General features: G+C 41.3%; 1 protein-coding gene and 1 non-coding gene across 2 annotated transcripts; both read left to right on the forward strand.

The window, feature by feature from the left end:
• The first annotated feature begins 208 nt into the window (after positions 1 to 208).
• Positions 209 to 290, forward strand: TRNAS-GCU (transfer RNA serine (anticodon GCU)). The gene has a single exon. It is a non-coding gene; the product is annotated as a tRNA-Ser (tRNA).
• An 18,030-nt stretch (positions 291 to 18,320) lies between these two features.
• ZSCAN9 (zinc finger and SCAN domain containing 9) lies at positions 18,321 to 27,352 on the forward strand. Its single transcript, XM_005906154.2, is given in 5 exon segments — positions 18,321 to 18,740; positions 18,946 to 18,982; positions 18,985 to 19,092; positions 22,663 to 23,326; positions 27,198 to 27,352. Coding segments are annotated over 4 exon segments (1,182 nt in total). The 3' UTR covers positions 23,280 to 23,326; positions 27,198 to 27,352.
• Positions 27,353 to 27,720: the final 368 nt, after the last annotated feature.

A 27,720-nucleotide genomic window follows, 5' to 3' on the forward strand; every position in this document is an offset into this window, starting at 1 on the left:
GTGTATTATGCTTGGTTTTACCTGTTATCAGGTATTTGCCAAGTAACTTCACCACTCCAAGCGCTGTCAATTACTGTCCGTTGTGAAATTTACTTTAAGACACCTAACTCACACTGTGGTTGTGACGATTAAGCCGGGAAAAGAACGATTAGATGCATTACTATAAAACGCCTGCCAGAAGATGTTGAAAAAGGAAGACTTAACATGCGACGAGGTGGCCGAGTGGTTAAGGCGATGGACTGCTAATCCATTGTGCTCTGCACGCGTGGGTTCGAATCCCATCCTCGTCGACTGGCTGAGTTTGTGAGGGGTGGTTACTTGTTTTCGCGAGGTAATTCGTAACTGAGTTACTCATTCAGTTGAGTGAAGTAAATTAATTCCTTCTATTCCACCTACCCCACCACCCCCACCCCCGCCCCGCCCCGTTCCCGACTTCCTTGGTAGCATTTTGTCATAGCTGTGAACTTTGTTAAATGATACGTTTGATTAGTGTTTCATTCTCCCATTCTCCCGTGAAATTTTCATTCCAAGTTTTGCTTAGCAGAGATTTTCCACTGAGGAAATCACTGAAGAATTAATTGAAGACCATAGAAAAACATTGCCTAATAAATTTAGAGGAGCGTATAAAGTTGTTTATAGAGAAGTGTACACAAAATTATGGGTTATTTAAGGCATTATCAGGTTTATCTTTAGAGAATTTTTGTCTACTATCTTTTAACTTTAAAAGCAACCATTTCTAAGGATTCCTATCATTGACAAGGAAGAAGAATATGTATCTCTTAGAGATATGACAAAACTAAAAAGTACACACTACAATATTCTCAGTTAAAGCTAAGTATTTCTCCCTGAGAAAAGGTCATAAAAATCTGGGACTTCCCTGTTGGCCCAGCAGTTAAGACTCTTCACTTCCACTGCAGAGGGCACAGGTTTGATCCCTGCTCAAAGCACTAAGATCCCCGCATGCCCTGTGATGCACTCCCCCAAAGTAACATGCAGTTTCTACTTGTGACCTCCATCTTGACAGACTTTGGGAGGAAAAAATATAATGTACTTTTTCATTTTATTACTTATTTTATTTATTGCCATTTTGGAGTAAGTATTATGTTCATATGATTCAAAAACTATAAAAATCTATATAGCAAATTTTGTCACCAATTACCCTTCCCACCAGTAGGACATTATTGGCCCCAATGTGTCATTCCAGAAACACAGTATGCATATATAGTACTAAGCTCCCCAAGATACATTTTTATTGAAGTATAGTTAATTTACAATGTTGTATTAATTTCTACTATACAGCAAAGTGATACAGTTACATATCTATATTCTTTTTATTCATATATTCTTTTCCATTATGGTGTATCACAATATAGTTCCCTGTACTGTACAGTAGGACCTTGTTTTTAACCCTTCTATATATAATAGTTTGCCTCTGCTAACCCCAAACTCCCAATCCTTCCCTCCCCAATCCCCAGCAACCACAAGTCTGTTCTCTATGTCTTTGAGTCCATTTCTATTTTGTAAATGAATTCATTTGTATCATATTTTAGAGTCCACATGTAAGTGATGTCATATAACATTTGTCTTTCTCTTTCTGACTTACTTCACTTATGATAATCTCTAGTTCCAGCTACGTTGGTCCAATGGCATTATTTTATTCTTTTTATGGCTGAGTAGTATTCCATAGTATATAAGTACCACATCTTCTTTAGCAATTCATCTGTTGATGGACATTTAGGTTGTTTCCATGTCTTGGCTATTGTGAATAGTGGTGCTTTGACCATATGAGTGCATGTATCCAAAATATAATGTTCAATGAAAAAGAGCATAGTGCAAGACAATGTATATAATGCTACTTATTTTAAAAGGTAAATATATCTGCATCTAAATTTATACACCATTTTGCATATGTGTCTATAGCTGTAATATAAATGTCTAGGAGATAAGCTGTGTTCTAGGGTGTAGTCATTTGTAAGATATTTTCCAATTTCCTCCATAGGGATTATATTAATTTATGCACGTGTGCCATCTATGGGATCGCACAGAGTCGGACACGACTGAAGCAACTTAGTAGCAGCAGCAGTGCCTGCTAAGTCACTTCAGTTATGTCTGACTCTGTGTGACCCTATGCACTGTAGCCTGTCACGCTCCTGTATCCATGGGATTCTCAAGGCAAGAATACTGGAGTGGGTTGCCATGCCCTCCTCCTGGGGATCTTGCCAACATGGGGATGGAGAACGTGTCTCTTACATTTCCTGCATTGGGAAGCAGGTTCTTTACCACTAGCCCCACCTGGGAAGCCCCCCAACCAAATAAGTAGAAAGGAGACCAGACCACATCTGCTCCTGCAGCCCTATAAGGGGAATTTTTATTTCAACTAGCATTGTCACAGATCATCTAAATGGAAGCACAAGCACCCGCAGTGAGAAGGAAATAGGAGTCCTGATTTCTCATAAGCTTGGTGGCTTTTGTTTATTACAGATTTTCTGGATATCCAGTGGCAGTTTATAAATTGGACTGATTAATGATTTAATGGATTTTAGGGACTGGTGAAATTGAGCCTTCTGTGGTTTTAGGGTGGAATTCATTCGATTGTTTTATTAGAATGAAAATTTTAAATGTCTGAATCAGAGGTCTCATGTTGGATCACTGGATTAACTCCTATGCAATCCAAGAGATTACTCTAGTTCAACAGTTCTCAAAAGTGTATTTCTCCCAAGCAACACCTGCATCATCGTCACCTGCAAACTTGTTAGAAATACAAACTCCAGGACTGGGGCCCAACAATTTGTGCTTGAACAAATTCTGGGGTAATCCTGATAAATGCTGAAGTTTGAAACTCTAGTTTTATTCTGTTTTGTTTTGTTTTAAAACATGGTTATCCTAGTTGCTGTCCATCTTGGTAAAATCTTTTTTCCTCAAGACCCACATTTCTCCTGTCATTCCAGCATCAACATGAGTGTCTATCCTGATTTTTTCCCTGCTCTGCCAGGATTAATTGTTCTAACCCCTCCTCTACCCACACAGCTAGGACTCACAGAGCAAGCTAAGGTGGTGTTAAAGACACCGGCCAAAGACCACCAGGAACAAACCTGACAAAATCAGTGTAATGAATTAATACAGGGACAGGATACTCCGGGAAACACCGCTCAACAAGAGAAGTGAGAGAAAACCTCCTTTATTAAGAACCTAGTTACTTTCAGTTCAGTTCCGTTCAGTTCAGTCGCTCAGTCGTGTCCGACTCTTTGCGACCCCATGAATCGCAGCACGCCAGTCCTCCCTGTCCATCACCAACTCCCGGATGACTCTAAAGAGGCTCTAAAGGGAGCGAGAAGCGGGTCTGGGTTGATAGCTATTTCTGAGGAGGGATTAGAAGAAGCGCAGATTATCTGGGGATTAGGTATAGTCTTGAAAAGAGGGTGGTTTTAGGTATTCCAGTAATAAATGGGACGTAGCCGAGTGGGTCTGGGACATCGTAAGAAGGCAGTAATCACTCAAAGAGCGGACCGTGGTGGCTTTTCACAGTTGCTGCTTGATCTTGGAGAAAACACTGATTCTTGTTTACTTTGTAGCTGGCATTACCTGTATCTTTCCTCCCAGCCTGATAACAGCAGCCATCCCCACCCTCCTCCTTTTTTTGTTGTTGTTCTTTTTCAATCGGAGTAGGTTTTCTTCCTTTCCATCTAGACAGGCTTTTACTCTTTCAGGGGAGGTTGCTTTGACTGTGGACTTTCAGGAGACTTCGGAGAGGAAGCAGGCCGAGATTTCCTCCTTTTAACCCCAGTCCAAAGCACCTAAGAGAGGAGGCGCGGGAGAACGGCCTGCAGAGGGGGACGAACTTGCGCTCCCGCCTTCTCTGCCTGCTGCTGCTTTGAGGTCTTTCCAGGCTAGGGTTGGGGTGGGGGTCGGTAAGGAAAGCAGAACCGAAGGCCGCCTCTCGAGAATTATCCCAGCGAACAGGGAGGTCGCTTCCCGCACATGCCCCGCGGAGAAGAAAGCGCCCCCCGCTGGAGGTAGGCGATAGGGTGCCAGATGAAATACAACGCCCAGCTATATGTGACTTTCAGATAATGAGCAATTTTTTTGTATACAGGTGTGGAAAACCTAGATAGTGGTTGCACATCTGTGAGCAGCCTTCAGGGCACGGCGGGCGGCGAGGAGGGTTCTTGACGATTCTGAGGCCAGAGAGCGTCTTCATCTCAGGAAATCTCACTCACCCTTCCTTTTCACCGGCTCCCCAGGAATTTGTAAACTTCCAAGAGAAAATGCTCGTTTCTGACTTCTCCAGGGCTCGGGCCACTTGGGAATCACAGAAAGAGGCATTAAATGATGACTTGAGAACTCCTTCGCTTTGAAATATAACTCTCTCGTTGAAACTAAGCGTATTGTTATGTCGGAACGGGGTGTTACTCAAAAAGGGGGGAAAAAATAAAAAGCGGGGTGGGCTGGCGGGGGAGGGGCGCAGAAACGAGCTCGTCCTAGTCACTTACCCGAGAGCCAAAGCTAAACTGGACCCAAAGGTCGCTTCGAGATATGATATGGAGGATATGAACTCCGATCGTCAGATTCAAAGACCAGAACGCTGTTACACAGTAGGACAGTTATCAGGTGGTGTTTGTGATGTTTAAGTGAAAAGGACTGGCAGCCTTGGCTGCGGCTCCTGCTCTCCCACTGCCTTGGAGGAATCCCCTGACCTGCGCCGTCTGCTCTCTCAGTCCCCCTTATTTGCTCCAGTTCTTTGGGTTCTTCATTCTCTTGCATCTCCAGCTCCCGCGGATCTTCAAATAACCTGGCTGGAACGGCGCGGGCATTGAAACGGTGTGAGTCTAGAGGAGATGCGTTGCCCCGTCCACTCCAGTTTCATTCAGTCCAGAGGTTCGCTTTCTCTTTGGGGAGAGTTTCTGCAACTCTCTTGGTCGCAGGGCACAGTCCAGTGTGGAAAGAATGTTCATAATTTCAAGTTCAGGTAAAACTAAAAGATACTACCCTAATCAACGCTATGCAGAGTAATTTTAAGAACCTGGATATGTGTATTTCTGGAAAATAAAACATACGGAAATGACCCTAGAAGAAATAAAAAATCCGAACAGACCAGTTACAATTGAAGACATAAAGCTGTCAACAAACTACCCTGAAAAAATATCAGACATAAGTTTCACAGATGAATTTTAATAAACTATTACAGAACAGATAATTCTAATGCATTTAAAACTGTTAGAATATAAAAGAAGAGAATATTCGATCTTGGATGGGGATGGGGAACAAATAATGATCTTTAAACTAAAACTGATTACCAATAAGAAAACCCACCTAGTTCTCCCCTGGTGGTGCAGTGGATAAGAATCCGCCTGCCAATGTGGGGACACAGTCTTGGGAAGATTCCACATGCCAAAGAGCAAAGGCCCGTGGACCACAACTATTGAGTAGAGACAAGACCCATGCAACCAAAAATCAATTAATTAAAAAAGAAAACCACATATTTTTATTTATGCTGAATCCTAAATAAAATCAGAGTAAACAGAATCCAGCAGCACATTAAAGGAGTAAAATTTTTTCTATGGCAAGATGGAGATGAGCATTAAAATTGTTTAAAATTTTAAAACTTTTAAACACAATTCACCATATTAGCATATCTCACTAGAAACATCTACATTTAGTAGATATGGAAAAGGCATTTTATTTTGTTAACATCCATTTTGATAAACATTTAAATAAAAGAATAGATATTTCCTTACTTAACTGTGATAAACATATCTAACTTACATCAACACCATCCTGCTTTCAGAGGAAACATCTTATGGCTTCTCTTTGAAGTTAGCAACATGTTAGAAAAATGTCCATTCTGATTACTATTATTTTATATTGCTCTGCAGGAACTAGACAATGCATTTAATGAGAAATAAGTTAGAAAAGAGTTAAAATTATATAAAGGTATCCAAGGATTTGTTTATAAAGCTAAATATACTTATAAAAATAAACAAGAGAAATCAATTGCCTTCACACACACAGAATAAAAGAAAACATCTCTGCTTTCAATAGCAACAAAAGAGATAAAACAAATAATTTTTTTCTATTTTGTTATATTTATTCATTTGGTTTCTTTTTAAGTTTCCATATATAAGTGATAATATAAAGTATTTATCTTTCTCTGTCTAACATTTCACTAAGCATAGTAGCATCTAGGTCCATCCACATTTTTGAAATAGCAGAATTTCATTCTTTTTATGGCTAAATAATATTCCATTGTGTATATATACCACATCTTCTTTATTCATTTACCTGTTAATTGATACTTAGGCTGCTTCCACATCTTGACTATTATAAATAATGCTGCTATGAACATTTGTGTGCATGTATATTTTTGAATTAGTGTTTTTATTTTGTTTGGGTATATATCTAGGAATGGAATTGCTGGATCATATGGTAGTTCTTGTAGAAGGAAATGGCAACCCACTCCAATATTCTTGCCTGGAGAATCCCATGGACAGAGAAGCCTGGCAGGCTACAATCCATGGGGTCTCAAGAGTCAGACATGACTTGGTGACTAAACCACCACCACCATGGTAGTTCTATTTTTAGTTTTTGAGGCACCTCCATATTGTTTTTCATAGTGGGTTCACCAATTTACATTCCCACCAACTGTGAAAAGGGTTCCTTTCCTCCATATTTTCTCCATTTGTTATTTGTACACTTTTTGAGGATAACCATTCTGACAGGTGTGAAATATCTCATTGTGGTCTTAATTAACAATTCCTTGATGATTAGCAAGGTTGAGCATCTTTTCAGGTGCCTGTTGACCATCTGTATGTCTTCTTTGGAAAAATGTCTCTTCTGGTCTCCTGCTCATCATTTAATCAGGTTGGGTTTTTTGGTTTCTTTAGTTTGCTTTGAGTTAAATGAGCTACTTATATATTTGGGCACTGACCAGTTATCAATCACATCATATGCCAATGTTTTCTCTCATTCAGTAGGTTGTCATTTTGTTTTGTTGAGAAATAAATTTAAGAGGAAAATACCAGGTCAATAATAAGAAAACTTAAAATCTTGTTTACTGAAGCCAGATATGGAGAGAAAGTCATATCAATTTTCTCTACATGTTAGTGAAAGGGTTAACGGCTAGGCAAGTCTGCCTAGGGAGGCCTGTGGTCCCCAAGCCCCAGGAGGAGACAAACTGGCAAGCCGCCAAACTTTTTTTCCCTGCATTCCTTTGCTCCCACTTCAACTACTTAGCAGGGGCCTTTAGTTCTGTGTTGCTATAAGGAGGATGGGTTCTGCCTGAAAGTAACTTTTTTCCAACCTTGAGCTGCTAATTGCCCAACAAAATAGTACATCTTACTCTGGAAAAGTTTTTCTTAAGTTATATTAATGAAACTATGTATCTTGTTTAAAAGTCTGTTTTCCTTCAAGACTTATACAATGTATCTCACCCACAGAGGACTCCCTTTGTGCAAATATGTATGTTGTGGGAGAGAGCTGCACCTGGTGCAACTCTGTCAGCCTTGAGGTGTTTATCTATGATCAACTGCTTGCTAATGAGTATAAGATGCCTTGCAAAAACTGGCAGGGGGGTGGGTACTCTCCTGCCCCCTATTGTTGGAAGCTTTCTTTATCCCTGTTGCTTTAATAAAATCTACCCAAAGCTCTGAGTGACAGAGACCGTCTTTGGTGCCAGAGTTAAATCCTCTTCCAAAGTCACAAATCCAGCAGCACCATTCACGTAAGCTATCATCTTGGGGGTTCATCCGGGATCCCAAAACAAAATGTCAGCTTTCATCTATCATTAGTCTAGGTGTTAATACAATGCCAATAAATATTAACATAGAATTTTGTTTTCAAACTGGATAAATACCTTCAAAAGTTTGTGTGAAAAGTAAACAAGCATTAGTAGCCAGGAAAATTCAAGAAGAATAACAAGAAAGAACAAGCCTTTGGGGTTTTAAAACAAACTTCAATGAAAAAAACATTATAGTATGAACAGGATAGGAAATTCAGAAGTAAGCACAAATATTTAAGAATTTGATAAAAATGGTATTTCAAGTCAGTGGAGAAAAGACAGATCACTCAATAAGTGGTACTGGGACATCTGGGTAGATCAGTTCAGTTCAGTCGCTTAGTTGTGTCCTACTGTGTGACCCCATGGACTGCAGCATGCCAGGCTTCCCTGTCCATCACCAACTCTGGAGCTTGCTCAAACTCATGTCTATCAACTCCATGATGCCATCCAACCATCTCGTCCTCTGTCATCCCCTTCTCCTCCTGCCTTCAATCTTTCCCAGCACCAGGGTCTTTTCCAGTGAGTCAGTTCTTCACATCAGGTGGCCAAAATATTGGAGTTTCAGCCTCAGCATCAGTCCTTCCAATGAATATTTGGACTGATTTCCTTTAAGATGGACTGGTTGGATCTCCTTGCAGTCCAAGGGACTCTCAAGAATCATCTCCAACACCACAGTTCAAAAGCATCAATTCTTCAGTGCTCAGCTTTCTTTATAGTCCAACTCTCATATCCATACATGACTACTGGAAAACCTTAGCTTTGACTAGATGGACCTTTGTCAGCAAAATAATGTCTCTATTTTTTAATATGTTGTCTAGGTTAGTCACAGCTTTTCTTCCAAGGAGCAAGTATCTTTTAATTTCAGGGCTGCAGTCACCATCTGCAGTGATTTTGGAGCCCCCCAAAATAAAATCTCTCACTATTTCCATTGTTTCCCCATCTATTGGCCATGAAGTGATGGGACCGGATGCCATGATCTTCATTTTCTGAATGTTGAGTTTTATGTCAGCTTTTTCACTCTCCTCTTTCACTTTCAAGAGGCTCTTTAGTTCCTCTTCACTTTCTGCTATAAGAGTGGTATCATTTGCATTTCTGAGGTTATTGATATTTCTCCCAGCAATCTTGATTCCAGCTTGTAGTTCATCCAGCCCAGCATTTTGCATGATATACTCTGCATCAATGTTAAAAGAGCGGGGTGACAGTATACAGTCTTGATGTACTCCTTTCCAAATTTGGAACCAGAGTGTTGTTCCATGTCCAGTTCCAACTGTTGCTTCTTGACCTCCATACAGATTTCTCAGGAAGCAGGTAAGGTGGTCTGGTATTCCCATCTCTTTAAGAATTTGCCACAGTTTGTTTTGATCTACAAAGTCAAAGGCTTTGGCATAATCAATAAAGCAGAAGTAGATGTTTTTCTGGAATTCTCTTGCTTTTTCGATAATCCAGGGGATGTTGGCAATTTGATCTCTGGTCCCTCTGCCTTTTCTAAATCCAGCTTGAATATCAGGAAGTTCACGGTTCATGTATTGCTGAAGCCTGGTTTGGAGAATTTTGAGCATTACTTTGCTAGCATGTGAAATGAGTGCAATTGTGCAGTAGTTTGAACATTCTTTGCCATTGCCCTTCTTTGGGATTGGGATGAAAACTGATGTCTGAGTAGACAAACATCTGAAAAAAAAAACAGAGTGCAATCCACATCTCATATTTTACAACTGAGTTATTTCTAGGTGGTTAAGAATTTAAATAGGAAAAAAATAAAGCTGTAAAAGTCCTAGAAAAAACCACATGAGAATTTTCTTTTATAGTCTTGGCACAATGGAGGCCTTTCTTGGCATCACAGAAAACATAAGGGATTAGTATATTGGCAAAAATCAAAAAGTTTGATGAAGATTGGGGGTGATATCACTTTCAGATAGTGTTGGAGAGCTGGAAATTTTCATAACTACTTTTGAAAACAATTTAGTAGTCTATAATAAATGAAAATTCTTTGACTCAGAAATTCTACTTTTAGGAATTTATCCTACAGATATACTCATATATGTGTAAGATGATGTGTATATATATATATATATATATATAAACATTTAGTACAGTATTTATAAATAGAAAATATTTGGAAATAATCTAATTGCTCATCAATAGAGGACTGGCTAAATGAATCTATATAATAGAATATTATTCAGCTGTCAAAAACAAAGAGATCTATGCCTATGGCTATGGGAAAAACTCCAAAATTAAACAAGCAAACAGAGGAGCTGTGTGCATAATGTCCTACTATCTGTATAAAATAATGGAGTTAAATTATAAATAAATAATTGCTTCTACATATATAAAATATCCCTGAAAACCTACAAAAGAAATCAAGAGCTTTGGCTGTTTCTAGGGAGTGAAATTAAGTGACTAGAGGTAGGAGTAAGATGAAATTTTTTATTAAAAATTTCTTAAATTTGAAAATGTTTAAATAGATGAGAGACTTTAGTACATATCCAGGATCTCTTATCCACAGTTCTACTGCTGCTGCTGCAAAGTCACTTCAGTCTAGTCTGACTCTGTGCAACCCCATAGATGGCAGCCCACCAAGCTCCCCCGCCCCTGGGATTTTCCAGGCAAGATCACTGGAGTGATCTTCTCCGTCCACAGTTCTAAAATCCATACAATTCTGAACTCTTTCCCCCCCACCATAAATTTGGCAGTAAAACTCATCTGAGGCAAATCTCAAGATGAACTGAACTGGGATTTTTTAATAGTCTTAAAAAATCTGAATTTTGAAACATAGTTACTCCCAAAGGTCTATGTGTGATTATATAATGAACACCATATCAGATCAGATCAGATAAGATCAGTTGCTCAGTCATGTCCGACTCTTTGCAACCCAATGAATCTCAGCATGCCAGGCCTCCCTGTCCATCACCAACTCCTGGAGTTCACTCAGACTCAAGTCTGTCGAGTCAGTGATGCCATCCAGCCATCTCATCCTCTGTTGTCCCCTTCTCCTCCTGGCCCCAATCCCTCCCAGCATCAGAGTCTTTTCCAATGAGTCAACTCTTGCATGAGGTGGCCAAAGTACTGGAGTTTCAGCTTTAGCATCATTCCTTCCAAAGAAATGCCAGGGCTGATCTCCTTCAGAATGGACTGGTTGGATCTCCTTGCAGTCCAAGGGACTCTCAAGAGTCTTCTCCAACACCACAGTTCAAAAGCATCAATTCTTCGGTGCTCAGCCTTCTTCACAGTCCAACTCTCACATCCATATATGACCACAGAAAAACCGTAGCCTTGACTAGATGGACCTTTGTTGGCAAAGTAATGTCTCTGCTTTTGAATATGCGATCTAGGTTGGTCATAACTTTCCTTCCAAGGAGTAAGCGCCTTTTAATTTCATGGCTGCAGTCACCATCTGCAGTGATTTTGGTGTCCAGAAAAATAAAGTCTGACACTGTTTCCACTGTTTCCCCATCTATTTCCCATGAAGTGATGGGACCGGATGCCATGATCTTCATTTTCTGAATGTTGAGCTTTAAGCCAACTTTTTCACTCTCCACTTTCACTTTCATCAAGAGGCTTTTGAGTTCCTCTTCACTTTCTGCCATAAGGGTGGTGTCATCTGCATATCTGAGGTTATTGATATTTCTCCCGCCAATCTTGATTCCAGCTTGTGCTTCTTCCAGTCCAGCATTTCTCATGATGTACTCTGCATAGAAGTTAAATAAACAGGGTGACAATATACAGCCTTGATGTACTCCTTTTCCTATTTGGAACCAGTCTGTTGTTCCATGTCCAGTTCTAACTGTTGCTTCCTGACCTGCATACAAATTTCTCAAGAGGCAGGTCAGGTGGTCTGGTATTCCCATCTCTTTCAGAATTTTCCAGTTTATTGTGATCCACACAGTCAAAGGCTTTGGCATAGTCAATAAAGCAGAAATAGATGTTTTTCTGGAACTCTCTTGCTTTTTCCATGATCCAGCGGATGTTGGCAATTTGATCTCTGGTTCCTCTGCCTTTTCTAAAACCAGGTTGAACATCAGGAAGTTCACGGTTCACATATTGCTGAAGCCTGGCTTGGAGAATTTTGAGCATTACTTTACTAGCGTGTGAGATGAGTGCAATTGTGCAGTATTTTGAGCATTCTTTGGCATTGCCTTTGTTTGGGATTGGAATGAAAGTGGATCTTTTCCAGTCCTGTGGCCACTGCTGAGTTTTCCAAATTTGCTGGCATATTGAGTGCAGCACTTTCACAGCATCATCTTTCAGGATTTGGAATAGCTCAACTGGAATTCCATCGCCTCCACTAGCTTTATTCGTAGTGATGCTTTCTAAGGCCCACTTGACTTCACATTCCAGGATGTCTGGCTCTAGGTCAGTGATCACACCATCGTGATTATCTGGGTCATGAAGATCTTTTTTGTACAGTTCTTCTGTGTATTCTTGCCATCTCTTCTTAATATCTTCTGCTTCTGTTAAGTCCATACCATTTCTGTCCTTTATCGAGCTCATCTTTGCATGAAATGTTCCTTTGGTATCTCTAATTTTCTTGACGAGATCCCTAGTCTTTCCCATTCTGTTGTTTTCCTCTATTTCTTTGCATTGATCGCTGAAGAAGGCTTTCTTATCTCTTCGTGCTATTCTTTGGAACTCTGCATTCAGATGTTTGTATCTTTCCTTTTCTCCTTTGCTTTTCACTTCTCTTCTTTTCACAGCTATTTGTAAGGCCTCCCCAGACAGCCATTTTGCTTTTTTGCATTTCTTTTCTATGGGAATGGTCTTGATCCCTGTCTCCTGTACAATGTCACGAAGCTCATTCCATAGTTCATCAGGCACTGTATCTATCAGATCTAGGCCCTTAAATCTATTTCTCACTTCCACTGTATGAATCATAAGGGATTTGATTTAGGTCATACCTGAATGGTCTAGTGGTTTTCCCTACTTTCTTCAATTTAAGTCTGAATTTGGCAATAAGGGGTTCATGGTCTGAGCCACAGTCAGCTCCTGGTCTTGTTTTTGCTGACTGTATAGAGCTTCTCCATCTTTGGCTGCAAAGAATATAATCAATCTGATTTTGGTGTTGACCATCTGGTGATGTCCATGTATAGAATCTTCTCTTATGTTGTTGGAAAAGGGTGTTTGTTATGACCAGTGCATTTTCTTGGCAAAACTCTATTAGTCTTTGCCCTGCTTCATTCTGTATTCCATGGCCAAATTTGCCTGTTACTCCAGGTGTTTCTTGACTTCCTACTTTTGTATTCCAGTCCCCTATAATGAAAAGGACATCTTTTTTGGGTGTTAGTTCTAAAAGGTCTTGTAGGTCTTCATAGAACCGTTCAACTTCAGCTTCTTCAGCGTTTCTGGTTGGGGCATAGACTTGGATTACTGTGATATTGAATGAGTTGCCTTGGAAATGAACAGAGATCATTCTGTCGTTTTTGAGATTGCATCCAAGTACTGCATTTTGGACTCTTTTGTTGACCATGGTGGCCACTCCATTTCTTCTGAGGGATTCCTGCCCGCAGTAGTAGATATAATGGTCATCTGAGTTAAATTCACACATTCCAGTCCATTTTAGTTTGCTGATTCCTAGAATGTCAACATTCACTCTTGCCATCTCTTGTTTGACCACTTCCAATTTGCCTTGATTCATGGACCTGACATTCCAGGTTCCTATGCAATATTGCTCTTTACAGAATCAGCCCTTGCTTCTATCACCAGTCACATCCTTATACTCACCTACATTTATAAGTGTTCTTTTTGCCGTATTTGTGCTCTCTCTCACACAGTCTCTGCCGAAGTACTTTATAGTAAATTATAGACATCATGACATACCACCCTTGTTCTTCAGTTCTCATCTTTAATAAACAAGAACATTCTCCTGTGGAACAACGATACCATTGTCAAGCTCAACAGAAGAGAAAAATCAAAGGGAAATGTTTCAATGTAGTCTCTTCTGCACTTTTTGTTCTTTGAAACCATGGCTCTATAACTATTTCAATAGATAATGCAATTTTAAATTAGAAACAAATTGGGATGAGACCTTTAATAGAGAAAATTAGCCAGAAAGCTATGGGATCTGTCAAACTATCAGTAAAGGACAAGAAAGGATTCACAAATACCCAATTAAAAATAGAGATTGGGGGAAAATCGTTTCATGTTAATACCCAACTAATTTGGGGCTGGCATGAATAGGGCTTTCATCAGGTCAGTACTGACAGAAACATGGCACAGAAAGCCAATAGACACCTGACACAAATGTCTACTGCTTTGAAGTAAAATTTTGTTTTCTCTGTCACAGAGTATGTTCTCAGGTATTCAGTTGTGTCCGACTTTTTGAGACCCCATGGACTGTAGCCCACCAGGCTCCTCTGTCCCTGGGATTTTCCCAGCAAGCATACTGGAGTGGGTTGCTATTTCTTTCTCCAGGAGATCTTTCCCACCCAGGGATTGAACCTGCCCCTCCAGTGCCTCTTGCATTGGCTGGCAGATTCATAGAGAGTCCAGTGTAATCAGTTTGACCCTAGGTGACTGGCTGTTCCTACTGGGATATTATACCATACTGTGGTTGCAGCTCAACAGTGGTGATGTCTGGATTAGCTTTAGTGAAATAAAGCTTCTTTCTTTTTAGTCTATGCACATCTTCCATCATGGCAGTCAAGGTCACCATGTTCAAAAGTTCCTTGACCAAAACCTGAAGTAGCTAAATAAGCAGTTGCTGACATCCATGGGGAGATCAGCTTCCCTACTTCTTACTGAAACCTCTCACATGGTGGGTTAGTGAAGATTCATATGGGACACAAATATTTTTACACTTGAGTCTATTCACCTGCCAGCTAGTTCCTTACTTTTCTTTGCTACCAATCCTCCAAATATTTTCTCTTCCTTCTCATTCTTCTTCTTTTTGAACTTATGATAAAACACACAGTAGAGTCAGTATCCCAATATGCCTGTTTCCAGGTTCAGATGACCCTCAATGTTTTTGCTAGCTGAGTAATCAGCATTTCTTCTTGTCCTTAAGTTAAGTGGCATTTTAAATATTTTCAGTAGAGATTCCCAATTCTAAGTTAAAAATAATCCCTTCTGTCCTAGGATACTCATCAAGGTACTGCTGCAGGCCAATCTTCCTCCAGACAGAAAAGCAGGAGACAGACATTCTCCTAGCTGTTTAACTACAAGGAAGTCCAGCATGCTGTTCACTTGACCCTAAGTCGAATTGGCCTGAGTCCCATAGTGTATCTACTTAAAAATCACACAAACCAGTTATAGAGCCTAATCAACTGTCAATGAGATATTTAAGCATATGGTAACTGTGCTTACTTGTTGCAGATGGGCATAAAAAATGGAAGAGAATAATATATTTAAAGCCCAAGAGAAGGTGAGCATTTATTCTCATTATATAGTTTTTAGGAAAGTTGTACTGAGGGCTTTGCACGTGAGGTATATTGGAGAAAGTGATCAGAATTTGGGGCAAATTTTCTTCATGCTGGTGCTCTTAATGATTACACTGCTGCTGCTAAGTCACTTCAGTCGTGTCCGACTCTGTGCGCCCCCATAGACGGCAGCCCGTCGTCCCTGGGATTCTCCAGGCAAGAACACTGGAGTGGGTTGCCATTTCCTTCTCCAATGCATGAAAGTGAAAGTGAAGTCGCTCAGTCGTGTCTGACTCTTAGCGACCCCATGGACTGCAGCCTACCAGGCTCCTCCATCCATGGGGTTTTCCAGGCAAGAGTACTGGAGTGGTGTGCCATTGCCTTTTCCAATGATTACACAGTTATTGGATATTTGGAAGAAGTCAAAGTAAAGGATGAAGCCTGAGTTTATTTAATGCCTTCAGGCGGCAACATTGAGGAAAACAACTAAAGAAATTTATACAGCTGCAGTTTTGGAGTTAAAACCCATCATGGAACCTCCATTACATGCATGCAAGATGCTTTCTTACTGCTGTGATAAAATAAATAATGAGGTCCTGTTAAAACAAAACATAGTTTAATCTATGAAATGCCGCTGTTCTAGTTGGCATAATAAAATTGAAGAATGACTAACTACTTATAATTGTACTCCTTTGTACCAGTAAACCTAATGTAACTGATTTTGGACTGATTTTGTATTTGTTGCATTGGCCAAAAAATTTTTTCGGAGCCCAATACTTTTTGGCAACCCAACACTACTGAAAATCCAGACAACTGTTGGGGGTAGGGGGAGGGTGCGGCGGGAGGAAGGAAAGAAGACCTCTATCAATATGTAGGGGTCTGGGCAAATAAATTGGGAGGCAGGTGCTTGATGTACTATTACACAGCCACTAAATGAGCTAGACCAACATGACCCATAAAGATGTCTGAGATACATGACACGAAAACGTTAAAGTAAGTGATGGGGGTGGGGGAAGCTAATTGTAAAATAGCTTAATGCCTATCTATCCATCTATCTCCTAATGTATGTGAGAAATCAGAACTATATATGAAAATTCCAAGCTAACGGCAGTTGACTGTTTACCTCAAGGAAGTGAGGCTAAAGAGGGACAGGGGGGATTCCCACCCTTTATTAATTTTGGCATTGTCTTAGGTTTTTTAAAAACCGTAATTCGTGTATTACTTTTTTTAATGTTGTTGGTTGTTTTTTTTTAATCATGTTCAATAATTATGGTCTGTGCTTCCTCTCTGTTTTCAGTTTAAAACCTAACTGGGGTCCACACACGTATGGAATTCTGATTATGTGATTCACCATTGATACCACATGGATGCTCAGGAAATTGGGGGAGAAGGAAATAGCAACCCACTCCAGTATTCTTGCCTGGAAAACCCCATGGACGGAGGAGCCTGGTAGACTACAGTCCATGGGGTCGCAAAGAGTCGGACACGACTGAGCGACTTCACTTTCACTTTTCCAGGTGAGGCACGCACAGGAGGTAGGAAATGAGACTCGGAATCCTAGACAGACCGGAGGTGCCTGTGCGCAGTGGGCCCCGAGGCGGGCTGGCTTCTTCCCCGCCGGGCTGCTGTTCCCGGCGTGCTCCTCCCAGTGCTGGGGCGGGACACCCCACCACCCCACCCCCTCGCCTTTTCCAGGTCTGCAGAGACGGTCCGGAGAACCTGGGTGGAGTGGGTGTGGCTGAGAAAGGGATGTGAAAAGTGAACCTCGGCTCGGGGAGGCTGGAGGGGAGCGGGCGGTGGTCGAGGCTGGAGACCTAGAGCCGATCAGTCTCCCAGGCTGGGAATACCTTGCGCGGGAGAGGGTTGCCGGGACGAAGGGTCTTCCCTGTGAATAACCGCAGCAGGATTAGGACTCAGGACAGGAAATGCCTGAAGTCTGGGAAAATATCTGGGTACAAGGAAGTTGAGGACAAATTTGTGGCCTTCCTCTTGGACAGCCGGTGTGTAATACTCTCACTCTTTGGTTCTAAAAGCAGATAAAGGGGCGTTGAATGGACTGATTTTCCAGTGAAGAATGTGACGTTTTCCAATTCCCTTTCCCATGGTTTACTGATTCCCAAACCTTGGAGTGCATATAAATCCCTGGGGAGCCTAGGGATTAAAGATACATTATCAGGGCTCCCTATCCTCCCCCTCCCACCGCTTAACCCTGGATTCCGATTCCCCAGATGTCTGCCCCAGGGCCAGTAACGCTGAAATTCTGCTGCTGGGCTGCTCTTCCTGACGTTTTGGAGACAGCCCTCTTGGGAATCAGGCCCTGCCTGGGTGTGAGCAGACTTCTCCCTTGGGCTTCTGTAGATTCCTAGGACTGTCCTGATAAATAATTTAACCATAAGCAACCTCCTTAACTTCCCTTGGCCCCCATTTCTTATCTAGTGAAATAGTGGTTGTAATCAAACCTCAGAGGGTAATTGTGAGGATTAAATGTAGTCTTGTATCTGAAAGCATGTTGTAGGGTGTTGTGCAGTGTTGGCTGTTACTCTGAGAATCAGCGGAGCAGTGTGGAAAACTTAGAGAATTTGCAGTCTACCTAAGCTTTCCTTTCTGTAAATTTAGTGAAAATGAAACTGTCCTTAGTGGTTGTTTTGAAGATTAATTTTAAAAACTCATGTAAAGATTTCAGTAAAAGTAAGTTCATTCATTTAGTCTAAGACAAGAAACAGTTTTCTTTTTTTTCCTCTCTCTCTAATTTAACTTTTTTACAATGAGTCTGAACTTTTTAACCATTCTGAGTGATCTGTTTGGTCCCTAATTTCTCCAGGAACTCTGTAAGATATTATTGCTATTTCTTTTTCACATTAAAAAACTGAGATAGAAAGAAGATAAGAAATTGGCACAAGATTGCACAATTGGTAAAAGAATCAGAATAAAACTGAGGTCTTGGTAACTTGAAAGTCTGCTTTTTGTACATTATGACCTTATTTATCCCATTATTTCATTCTTTGGTCAGCAAGTCACTACTTTCAGTGGAGAGGTTTAGGTCTATAACAATTGATTATAAGTTTCTATCATTAACTGTTGCCATTTTTCTACCTAAACAATGACTTTTACTGATTAAAAGGAGGGAACTTCCAAAGGTGTTTCTAACTCATAACTCCAGCTAGAGGGTGCCTTTTAAGCTATTCAAGGTCAAGATGAATATAGACTTCAAGGAGATTTTATGCCTGGATATGCAAGCTCCCAAGGTTTGGGAGGAACTTCTGACAGAAAAAGTGGAGGCAGAAAGTCATCCTCAAAAACAGGAATCCAGACTGAAACGCAGTAATCCACTGGCAAGAGAGATCTCCCGAAGGCACTTTCGACAGCTCTGCTACCAGGAGACTCCTGGACCAAGAGAGGCTCTCACTCGACTCCGGAAACTTTGCTACCAGTGGTTAAGGCCACATGTGAGCACGAAGAAACAGATCCTGGACCTGCTAGTGCTGGAGCAGTTCCTGTCCATCCTGCCCCAAGAGCTGCAGGGCTGGATGCGGGAACACTGTCCAGAGAGTGGGGAAGAAGCAGTGATTTTGCTAGAGGATCTGGAGAGAGAGCTCGATGAACCGCAACACGAGGTAGGAAGGGAGATTCACCAGGGAAAGAATATGTGTCGATCACCAAGGATCTCTGTGTCCTCTGCTTTGTATCCCCTTGACTTTGGTGATTAAATAAGACCTTGCTTTCTGTGTCTTTCTGAAAAGTGTTTCTTTAGACAGTTAATTTCTTCAGAGTTCAAATCTTATATCTTAAAAAAAATAAATCTTGTTTCTTTGTTTCTAGATGGTAGCCTACAGACAGGAACAAGAAGTCCTTTCTAAAGGGCAGTGTCTCTGGAAGCACATATGTCACTGGCCCTTCAGTCCCAGCCTAAGGAGCCCCAACTCACACTTGACTCTGCTCAGGAGCCCCACCCTATCGGAGAGACAGGTGAGGGAGAGGATTTATCTGGTGTTGAACATATCCCACCTGGTCAAGCACAGATGGACAGAAAAACCAGAGCTGGGAAACCAGGGGGTGACAAAATGCTCTACCAGCAATGCTAAGAGTTTCTGGAAGCTGCTTTTACTTGGGCAGGTTACTTAACCAGTTCATCAAGGTTTCTTCATCTGCAAAAAGTCTGCTCAGGCTGCCATAACAGAATATCACAGACTGACTGGCTTAAGCAACAGAAGTTTATTTTCTCATAGTTTTGGAGGCTAGAAATTCAAGATCAGGATGCCATCAGAGTTGATATCTAGTGAGACTTCTATTCCTGGACTGTAGAGAGCTGCCTTCTTGCTATGTCCTCACATGGGCATTTCTCTCTACCCATGCCTGTGGAGAGAAGAGGAGAGAGAGAGCAAGAACGTACTCGGGTATCTCTTCTTCTTATTATAAGGACATCAGTCCTATGGGATTAGGACCCCACCTTTAATTACCTTAATTACCTCTCTGAAAACCCTATCTTCAAATACAGTTAAGGCTTCAATAGATGAATTTGGGGTAGGCATGACACAGTTCAGTCAATAACAAATATGTACCTCTAAAAGGTCGCTGCTAACATTGAACACAATTTTTGAAAAACACGTGGCACACATTATGCTTAATATATTGTAACTGTTATCAGAAATTACCAGGGCCACCCTTGTCGATTTGGGTTTACATTTGCAGTCAAGAGATATGAGATATACTTAGTAGGTGGCAGACCGGATGAGAGAATCCAATGGAATAGACCTTGCCATTTTTTTGGTATGTAATCTTCTTAGTGGCGTCAGCACTGGGCACCAGTGGGTATAGAACTAGGTACTTGGGGCTGAGTCAGTTGCCTTCCCATTCTAACTCTCCCTGCACAATTGGCTCCAAATCCAATCTAATTGCCCACATATAACATCACAGCCTCTTACTGACTTTTTGTTATCCTTCTGGTAATCCATCCACAGCAGAGGTCTCCTGTTTTCATTTTCACATTACCCCATGTGTATCAAAGCAACAACTTCTCTTGTCATTCTGTTTCCAGCTTCTATTTATTTCATTTACCCTAGCAATCACACAGTTATGATTTTGGAATACATCTCTTAATTTAAATTAAAACTATATTTGATGAGTAATTCTGTGCCTGCTGCAGACCTTCCTCTGACTCCCATGACCTCATCTTACTAAAATTCCTTCTGGTTTCATCTTCCTCCTTAATGGGCATCTTTCCAGTCAGTTCCTTTGTTACTTTCTTCTTCCTCTCCCCATGAACTTGGACTTCTCATTTTTCGGCCATTTTTTCCTTTCTTCTACCTTCCAAGCCTGCATCTAGAACCCTGCTGAGAACCCTTCTTCCACAGCACATCTGAGTAAGTCCTTCATCCATCTATCCATCCATCCATCCATCTGGTCATTCATTCATTCAACTAATATGTGTTAAGCATCTACAGTGGCTACAGGAGAGTATCCAGAGGGCTTCTACAGATCAGAGAGTGCTCCCTACAGCACTGTCAGTACACACGTGTGTTGTACATTCAGGAAAAGCCCATTTTGTAAAAGCAATGTAGGAAGTACTTCAGATTACAAGGACCAAATCCAAGTTCCAGCTCTTCAGTTTTTTAGCCAAGCAACATTTAAAGTTACTTTATATCATTGAATTTGAGTTTCTTTTAAAATGCGTACAGATAGTAAAGAATCCCCCAAATACACAAGTTTACATAGTAAAAGTAAAAGTTCTCCTTCAAGTCCAACTCAGCAGGAGTAAATATTCTTGTCAAATTGCTGTGTGTTTTCCAGATTTCTTTCTAAATATAGTCTGTCTAGCTATAGACAGACTCCTTTGCATATCTTTAGTTCTTTTAAGAAGTGGGATACTAACATGAACAGGTTTTGTGGTTAGTTTGATAATATACATGAAAGTGCTTTGTAACTCATGGAACACTGTATAAATGATAATTATTAAAAAGTGGGAAATGTCTTGGCTTTTATATTCTACCCAGTCCCCTTGTACATTTCAGATGTAAATGTAAAGTTTGAGCAAAAGGGCAGTACTGGTCTCACTTGTGGCCCATTTCTTCTCTGCAGACACATTTCTGTTTTGCAAACCTGTTGTCATCTCCCAGCTAAAAGGAAGTGGAGAACCCTGGTCTCATCCCAGAGGAGTCCTAAGAGGTACCTATCCAGGAGTGTGAGGGACAGTGCAGTTAGATGTCAAAGAAAGAGTCTAATGTTTTGGGTTTTTCTGAGTTGCAAAGTGGTGATCACATGTGGGGAACCCAAGACATCCTAAGGATTCACAGCAGCCCTTCTCCATCCTCACCTTCAACTCATCTAAATAGAGGGGGCTAATTAGGTTGGTTGACTATTGTCCATCGTGAACCAGTTCTGTGGAACAGCCTTTGCCTCAGCACCAGCCCCTGGGTCAGTCAGTTCAGGCCATAGTAGTAACATTGATTTTAATCATTTCTCTAAATATTCAACAAATATTTATTGAGCCACCACTGTGCACCAGCCAAGATTCTCAGGGAATAAACCAGAAAGATCTTGTTCCCATGGAGATAAGATTGTATATAGCAAGGGGGAGACAAATAATAAGCATGTAAATAAGATGATATAATTTGTTAGAAGGTGGTGTTACAGAATAAAGCACAAATAGAGCATACAGGGAATTTGACTGCTATGGATGGGGCACACAGAGTGTAGTTTTAAGTGGAAGAATTGAGAAGGTGAGAATTGAGTGAAAACTTCAAGGAAGTGAGAGAATGAGCTCTGAGGTCAGAGTTTCCAGGAAGAGAGAAGCACTAGAGCTGAGGCTTTGTCCTGGGGATGCACCCAGGATGATTACAGATTAGAAAGAGTAAAGTACTTCCTACAGCACCTAGAATAGGAGAAGCTCAGCACTTTTTCCATAAATGACCAAATGATCGGAGGTCTACACAAAATAACTTTCTTTAGAAAGGGTCACTGTGAGGCTCCCTGCATCACAGTGTGGAGGGAATTCTCAGGGAAGACTCCGGAGAAGCCACTCAGATCCTGACCATTCTCTTCTTGTGAAGAATATTTAAAAAATTTCTTCAGGCCTCATCCATGTGGGGACACCTAGCTGCATTTTGCCAAAGAGGGCAAACTTCCCTCGTTTGTAGGGAAGAAGGTGTTGCCACACTGGCCCCTCAGTTTGTAACCTCCTTCCAACTCTGTGACATCAGAATAGAAGTACCTCACTTGGGACTTCCTTGATTGTCCAGTGGCTAAGATTCTGTGCTCCCAATGCAGGGACCTGGGTTTGATCTCTGGTCAGGGAACTAGATCCCACGTGCAGCACCTAAGAGTTCATATGCCACAGCTAAAAAAAAAGATTCTGCATGCCACAATGAAGATCAAAGATCTCATGTGCCACAACTAAGACCCCTGCAGCCAAATAAATACATAGATTAAAAAGAAAAAGAAGCAGCAGCACCTTGCATTTCTGTTCACATAGCAGCCCATTCATCACTAGGCTCAGGGAACAAGTGACATTTACCTGGTCTTTTTTTTTGTTTGTTTCAGGTGGAATGACCCAGACTGAGGACAGGGAGTTGGTGCTAAGGAAACATTGTCCTAAGAGAGTGGAACCATGTGGTAAAGTGTCTTATGGACAAACCTGGGAGGAATCACAGCAGGGGCCCCAACATGGAGAAGTCAGTGAACATAAGGGTGGGGTAGAGAGGCACTGGGGAAGTCCTGTAGGAACAGGACCACACAGATACGAGGAATGTGGACAGAGCTTTGCTCAGAGCTCAGGTCTGGTTTGACATCAAAGAGTTCACACTGGAGAAAGACCCTATGAGTGTAATGAGTGTGGGAAAACCTTCAGTCAGAGTTCGGGTCTTTTAAATCACAGAGGAATCCACAATATTCAGAAACGGTACCACTGTAAGGAGTGTGGAAAGGCCTTCAGCCAGAGTGCCGGTCTCATCCAGCATAAGAGAATCCACAAGGGAGAAAAGCCATATCAGTGCAGCCAGTGCAACAAGAGCTACAGTCAGCACTCATTTCTCATCGAGCATCAGAGAAGCCACACTGGGGAGCGCCCTCATCATTGCAACCAGTGTGGGAAGAGCTTTAACCACCACTGCAACCTCATCCGCCATCAGAAGATCCACCTGGTGGCTGAGCTGGCCTAATACAAGCTGTGTGCAAGTTTTCCGGATCACTCACCAAGTCACGTGGGGTAGGTAAAGACTAGAAAACACCTTTCTTCCTGTCTCCACAAAATGTGTTTTGGTCTCAGTTCAGTTCAGTTGCTCAGTTGTGTCTGACTCTTTGCGACCCCATGGACTACAGCACGCCAGGCCTCCCTGTACATCACCAACTCCCAGAGTTTATGCAAACTCAATGTCCATTGAGTTGGTGATGCCATCCAACCATCTCATCCTCTGTCATCCCCTTCTCCTCCCACCTTCAGTCTTTCCCAGAGGCAGGGTCTTTTCAAATGAGTCAGTTCTTCGCATCAGGTGGCCAAAGTATTGGAGTTTCAGCTTCAGCATCAGTCCTTCCAATGAACATTCAGGACTGATTTCCTTTAGGATGGACTGGTTGGATCTCCTTGCTGACCAAGGGACTCTCAAGAGTCTTCTCCAGCACCACAGTTCAAAAGCATCAATTCTTCAGTACCCAGCTTTCTTTAGAGTCTGACTCTCACATCCATATATGACTACTGGAAAAACCATAGCTTTGACTAGACGGACCTTTGTCAGCAAAGTAATGTCTCTGCTTTTTAATATTCTGTCTATGTTGGTCATGACTTTTCTTCCAAGGAGCAAGCGTCTTTTAATTTCAGGGCTGCTGTCACCATCTGCAGTGATTTTGGAGCCCAAAAATATAAAGTCTGTCACTGTTTCCATTATTTCCCCAACTATCTTCCATGAAGTGATGGGACCAGATGCCATGATCTTAGTTTTCTGAATGTTGACCTTTAAGCCAACTTTTTCCACTGTCCTCTTTCACTTGCATCAAGAGCCTCTTTAGTTCTTCTTCACTTTGTGCCATCAGCATGGTGTCATCTGCATATCTGAGGTTATTGATATTTCTCCCGGCAATCTTGATTCCAGCTTGTGCTTCATCCAGCCCAGCATTTTGCATGATGTACTCTGCATATAAGTTAAATAAGCAGGGTGACAATATACAGACTTGACCTACTCCATTCCCAATTTGGAATCAGTCTGTTGTTCCATGTCCAGTTCTGACTTGCTTCTTGATCTGCATACAGATTTCTCAGGAGGCAGATCAGGGGGTCTGGTATTCCCATCTCTTGAAGAATTTTCCACAGTTTGTTTTGATCCACACACTCAAAGGCTTTGGCATAGTCAATAAAGCAGAAGTAGATTTTTTTTTTTGGAACTCTCTTGTTTTATCAATGATCCAGTGGATATTGGTGTTTTGATCTGGGGACATCCATAAAAGGAATGTTTGGGGTTTTGAAGCTGCTGATTTCCCTTTGGTTCCTTTGCCCTTTCCTGTTTCTTACTAGCCCCATCCCTCTTATTTATTCTCTTTGAGATGACTGCTAACATTTTCTAAAAATGTATTAATAAATGGCAGTGCCACAGCCAACATACTAGGACGACCTATCAGATCAGATCAGATCAGTCCCTCAGTCGTGTCCGACTCTTTGCGACCCCATGAATCGCAGCACTCCAGGCCTCCCTGTCCATCACCAACTCCCGGAGTTCACTCAGACTCATTTCCATCGAGTCAGTGATGCCATCCAGCCATCTCATCCTCTCTCGTCCCCTTCTCCTCTTGCCCCCAATCCTTCCCAGCATCAGAGTCTTTTCCAATGAGTCAACTCTTCGCATGAGGTGGCCAAAGTACTGGAGTTTCAGCTTTAGCATCATTCCTTCCAAAGAACACCCAGGGCTGATCTCCTTCAGAATGGACTGGTTGGATCTTCTTGCAGTCCAAGGGACTCTCAAGAGTCTTCTCCAACACCACAGTTCAAAAGCATCAATTCTTTGATGCTCAGCCTTCTTCACAGTCCAACTCTCACATCCATACATGACTACTGGAAAAACCATAGCCTTGACTAGATGGACCTTTGTTGGCAAAGTAATGTCTCTGCTTTTGAATATGCTATCTAGGTTGGTCATAACTTTCCTTCCAAAGAGTAAGCATCTTTTAATTTCATGGCTGCAGTCACCATCTGCAGTGATTTTGGAGCCTAAAAAAATAAAGTCTGACACTGTTTCCACTGTTTCCCCATCTATTTCCCATGAAGTGATGGGACCGGATGCCATGATCTTAGTTTTCTGAATGTTGAGCTTTAAGCCAACTTTTTCACTCTCTTACTTTCACTTTCATCAAGAGGCTTTTGAGTTCCTCTTCACTTTCTGCCATAAGGGTGGTGTCATCTGCATATCTGAGGTTATTGATATTTCTCCCAGCAATCTTGATTCCAGTCCAGTGTTTCTCATGATGTACTCTGCATATAAGTTAAATAAACAGGGTGACAATATACAGCCTTGATGTACTCCTTTTCCTATTTGGAACCAGTCTGTTGTTCCATGTCCAGTTCTAACTGTTGCTTCCTGACCTGCATACAAATTTCTCAAGAGGCAGGTCAGGTGGTCTGGTATTCCCATCTCTTTCAGAATTTTCCACAGTTTATTGTGATCCACACAGTCAAAGGCTTTGGCATAGTCAATAAAGCAGAAATAGATGTTTTTCTGGAACTTTCTTGCTTTTTCCATGATCCAGCAGATGTTGGCAATTTGATCTCTGGTTCCTCTGCCTTTTCTAAAACCAGGTTGAACATCAGGAAGTTCACAGTTCACATATTGCTGCAGCCTGGCTTGGAGAATTTTGAGCATTACTTTACTAGTGTGTGAGATGAGTGCAATTGTGCAGTAGTTTGAGCATTCTTTGGCATTGCCTTTGTTTGGGATTGGAATGAAAACGGATCTTTTCCAGTCCTGTGGCCACTGCTGAGTTTTCCAAATTTGCTGGCATATTGAGTGCGTCATCTTTCAGGATTTGGAATAGACCTATATCTGTGTTTAATTCCTAAAGATCACATAGAGTGCTGCTGATGTTTTACAATAAAGGGGTCTTTGGTGTTCCCCGTGACTGGTACCCACATAGTAAACACTGTTTCTGCCTGCTGCTTCCCTCTGACACCTGCGTGATCCTTCCTTGGATCACTGACCAGCACTGGCTGGGTGCTTCGCTGTTCTCAGAGTGCTTCCATTTTTTTTTTTTTTTTTTTTTTTAAAAAAAAAAATTTTTTTTTCTTTAAAAAAAAAAAAATTTTAAAAAAAAAAAGAAAAAAATTAAAAAATTTAATAAAAAAAAAAAAAAGAAAAAAAGGGGGTCACAAAGAGTTGGACACAAAGAGTGCTTCCATTTACTTCACCACAGTTGCTTCTCACAACAACCACACAGGAAAATGAGTATTATTATCCTGTTTTACAGATGAGGAATTGAAGATTCAGAAGTTCCAAACCTTAGAGCCAAGGCTTAACCTTTGGACTTTTATTTTTAGTAAACTTTTAACTTATGGAATAATTTTAGACTTATAAAAAAAGTTGCAGAGAGGGAGTTCCCTGGCAGTCCAGTGGTTAGGACCTGGGGCTTTCACTGCCATGGCCCCAGTTCAGTCCAGGGTCGGGGAACTAATATCCCACAAGCTGTTTGTCACTTCCCTCCCCCCACAAAAGTGGTAGAGTTCTCATGTACCCTTCACCCAGCTTCCCCTAATGTTAACATCTTACATCGGGGCTTTTCAGTTAAACCCTTGACTTTTGAATCCAAATCCCACTGTTTACAATGTCATGCTTCATATTGGTATTCCTAGATTTCCTCATTTAAGCTCAGTCACCCAAAATTCCCTTAGTGCTCTCCCATCAATCTTCAGCATTACAAAAAGTCGTCAGTATCCTGAGTATTAATATAAGACATCAGAGCATTGGATCATCATCCATAGATGCTTTAAAAACTACCATCTTAAATCTCCTGAATCTTTCCTTTCTGTTGTGTTACTTAGGTCTGGAGTTGTCTGCTGATGTTCTAATCTGATCTTGTGTCCATTTTTTTTTCACACTTAGGATGCTGGTGAACGCTCCCAGTGTTCTACATACCGTCCTGTATAACCCTATATTTTCTTTGGAACTGCTGAGTTTTCCATCTGAAATAATAATCCAGTATAAAGAAGGGACCTGTTAGGAGGGAGAGAATCTTCCAAATGAAATGCAAGAATATGAAGTTGGTATGTATCTGGAAAGTATATGAAGAGGGAATAATTTGAGGAGGGCATGAGAAAGATGAAATCTGTGATGCCAGGGGCCAAAAGAAGTAATGGCCAGACACAGAACAGGTATGTGGGATAAGGAAAGAAAAGTTCAAACAGTGGACATCTGTTAGTAGAAGGAATGAAGATGGGCCTAGGAATATACCCAGAATGGTCCAGAATGCTATGGATGTGTCAAGATTTGATCATGTAGGGGAAATATGCAACAGACTGTCAACATGGTAACTGGGGTAGATGGAGGACTACATGACCCTTTCGCTTTGTGTTACCTCTCTTTGAGCTGTGAATATGCTTATTGTACAGAGGTGGTATGACTCCCC

Source organism: Bos mutus, chromosome 23 (assembly GCF_027580195.1).
Source record: "Bos mutus isolate GX-2022 chromosome 23, NWIPB_WYAK_1.1, whole genome shotgun sequence".
Classification (NCBI taxonomy): Eukaryota; Metazoa; Chordata; class Mammalia; order Artiodactyla; family Bovidae; genus Bos; species Bos mutus.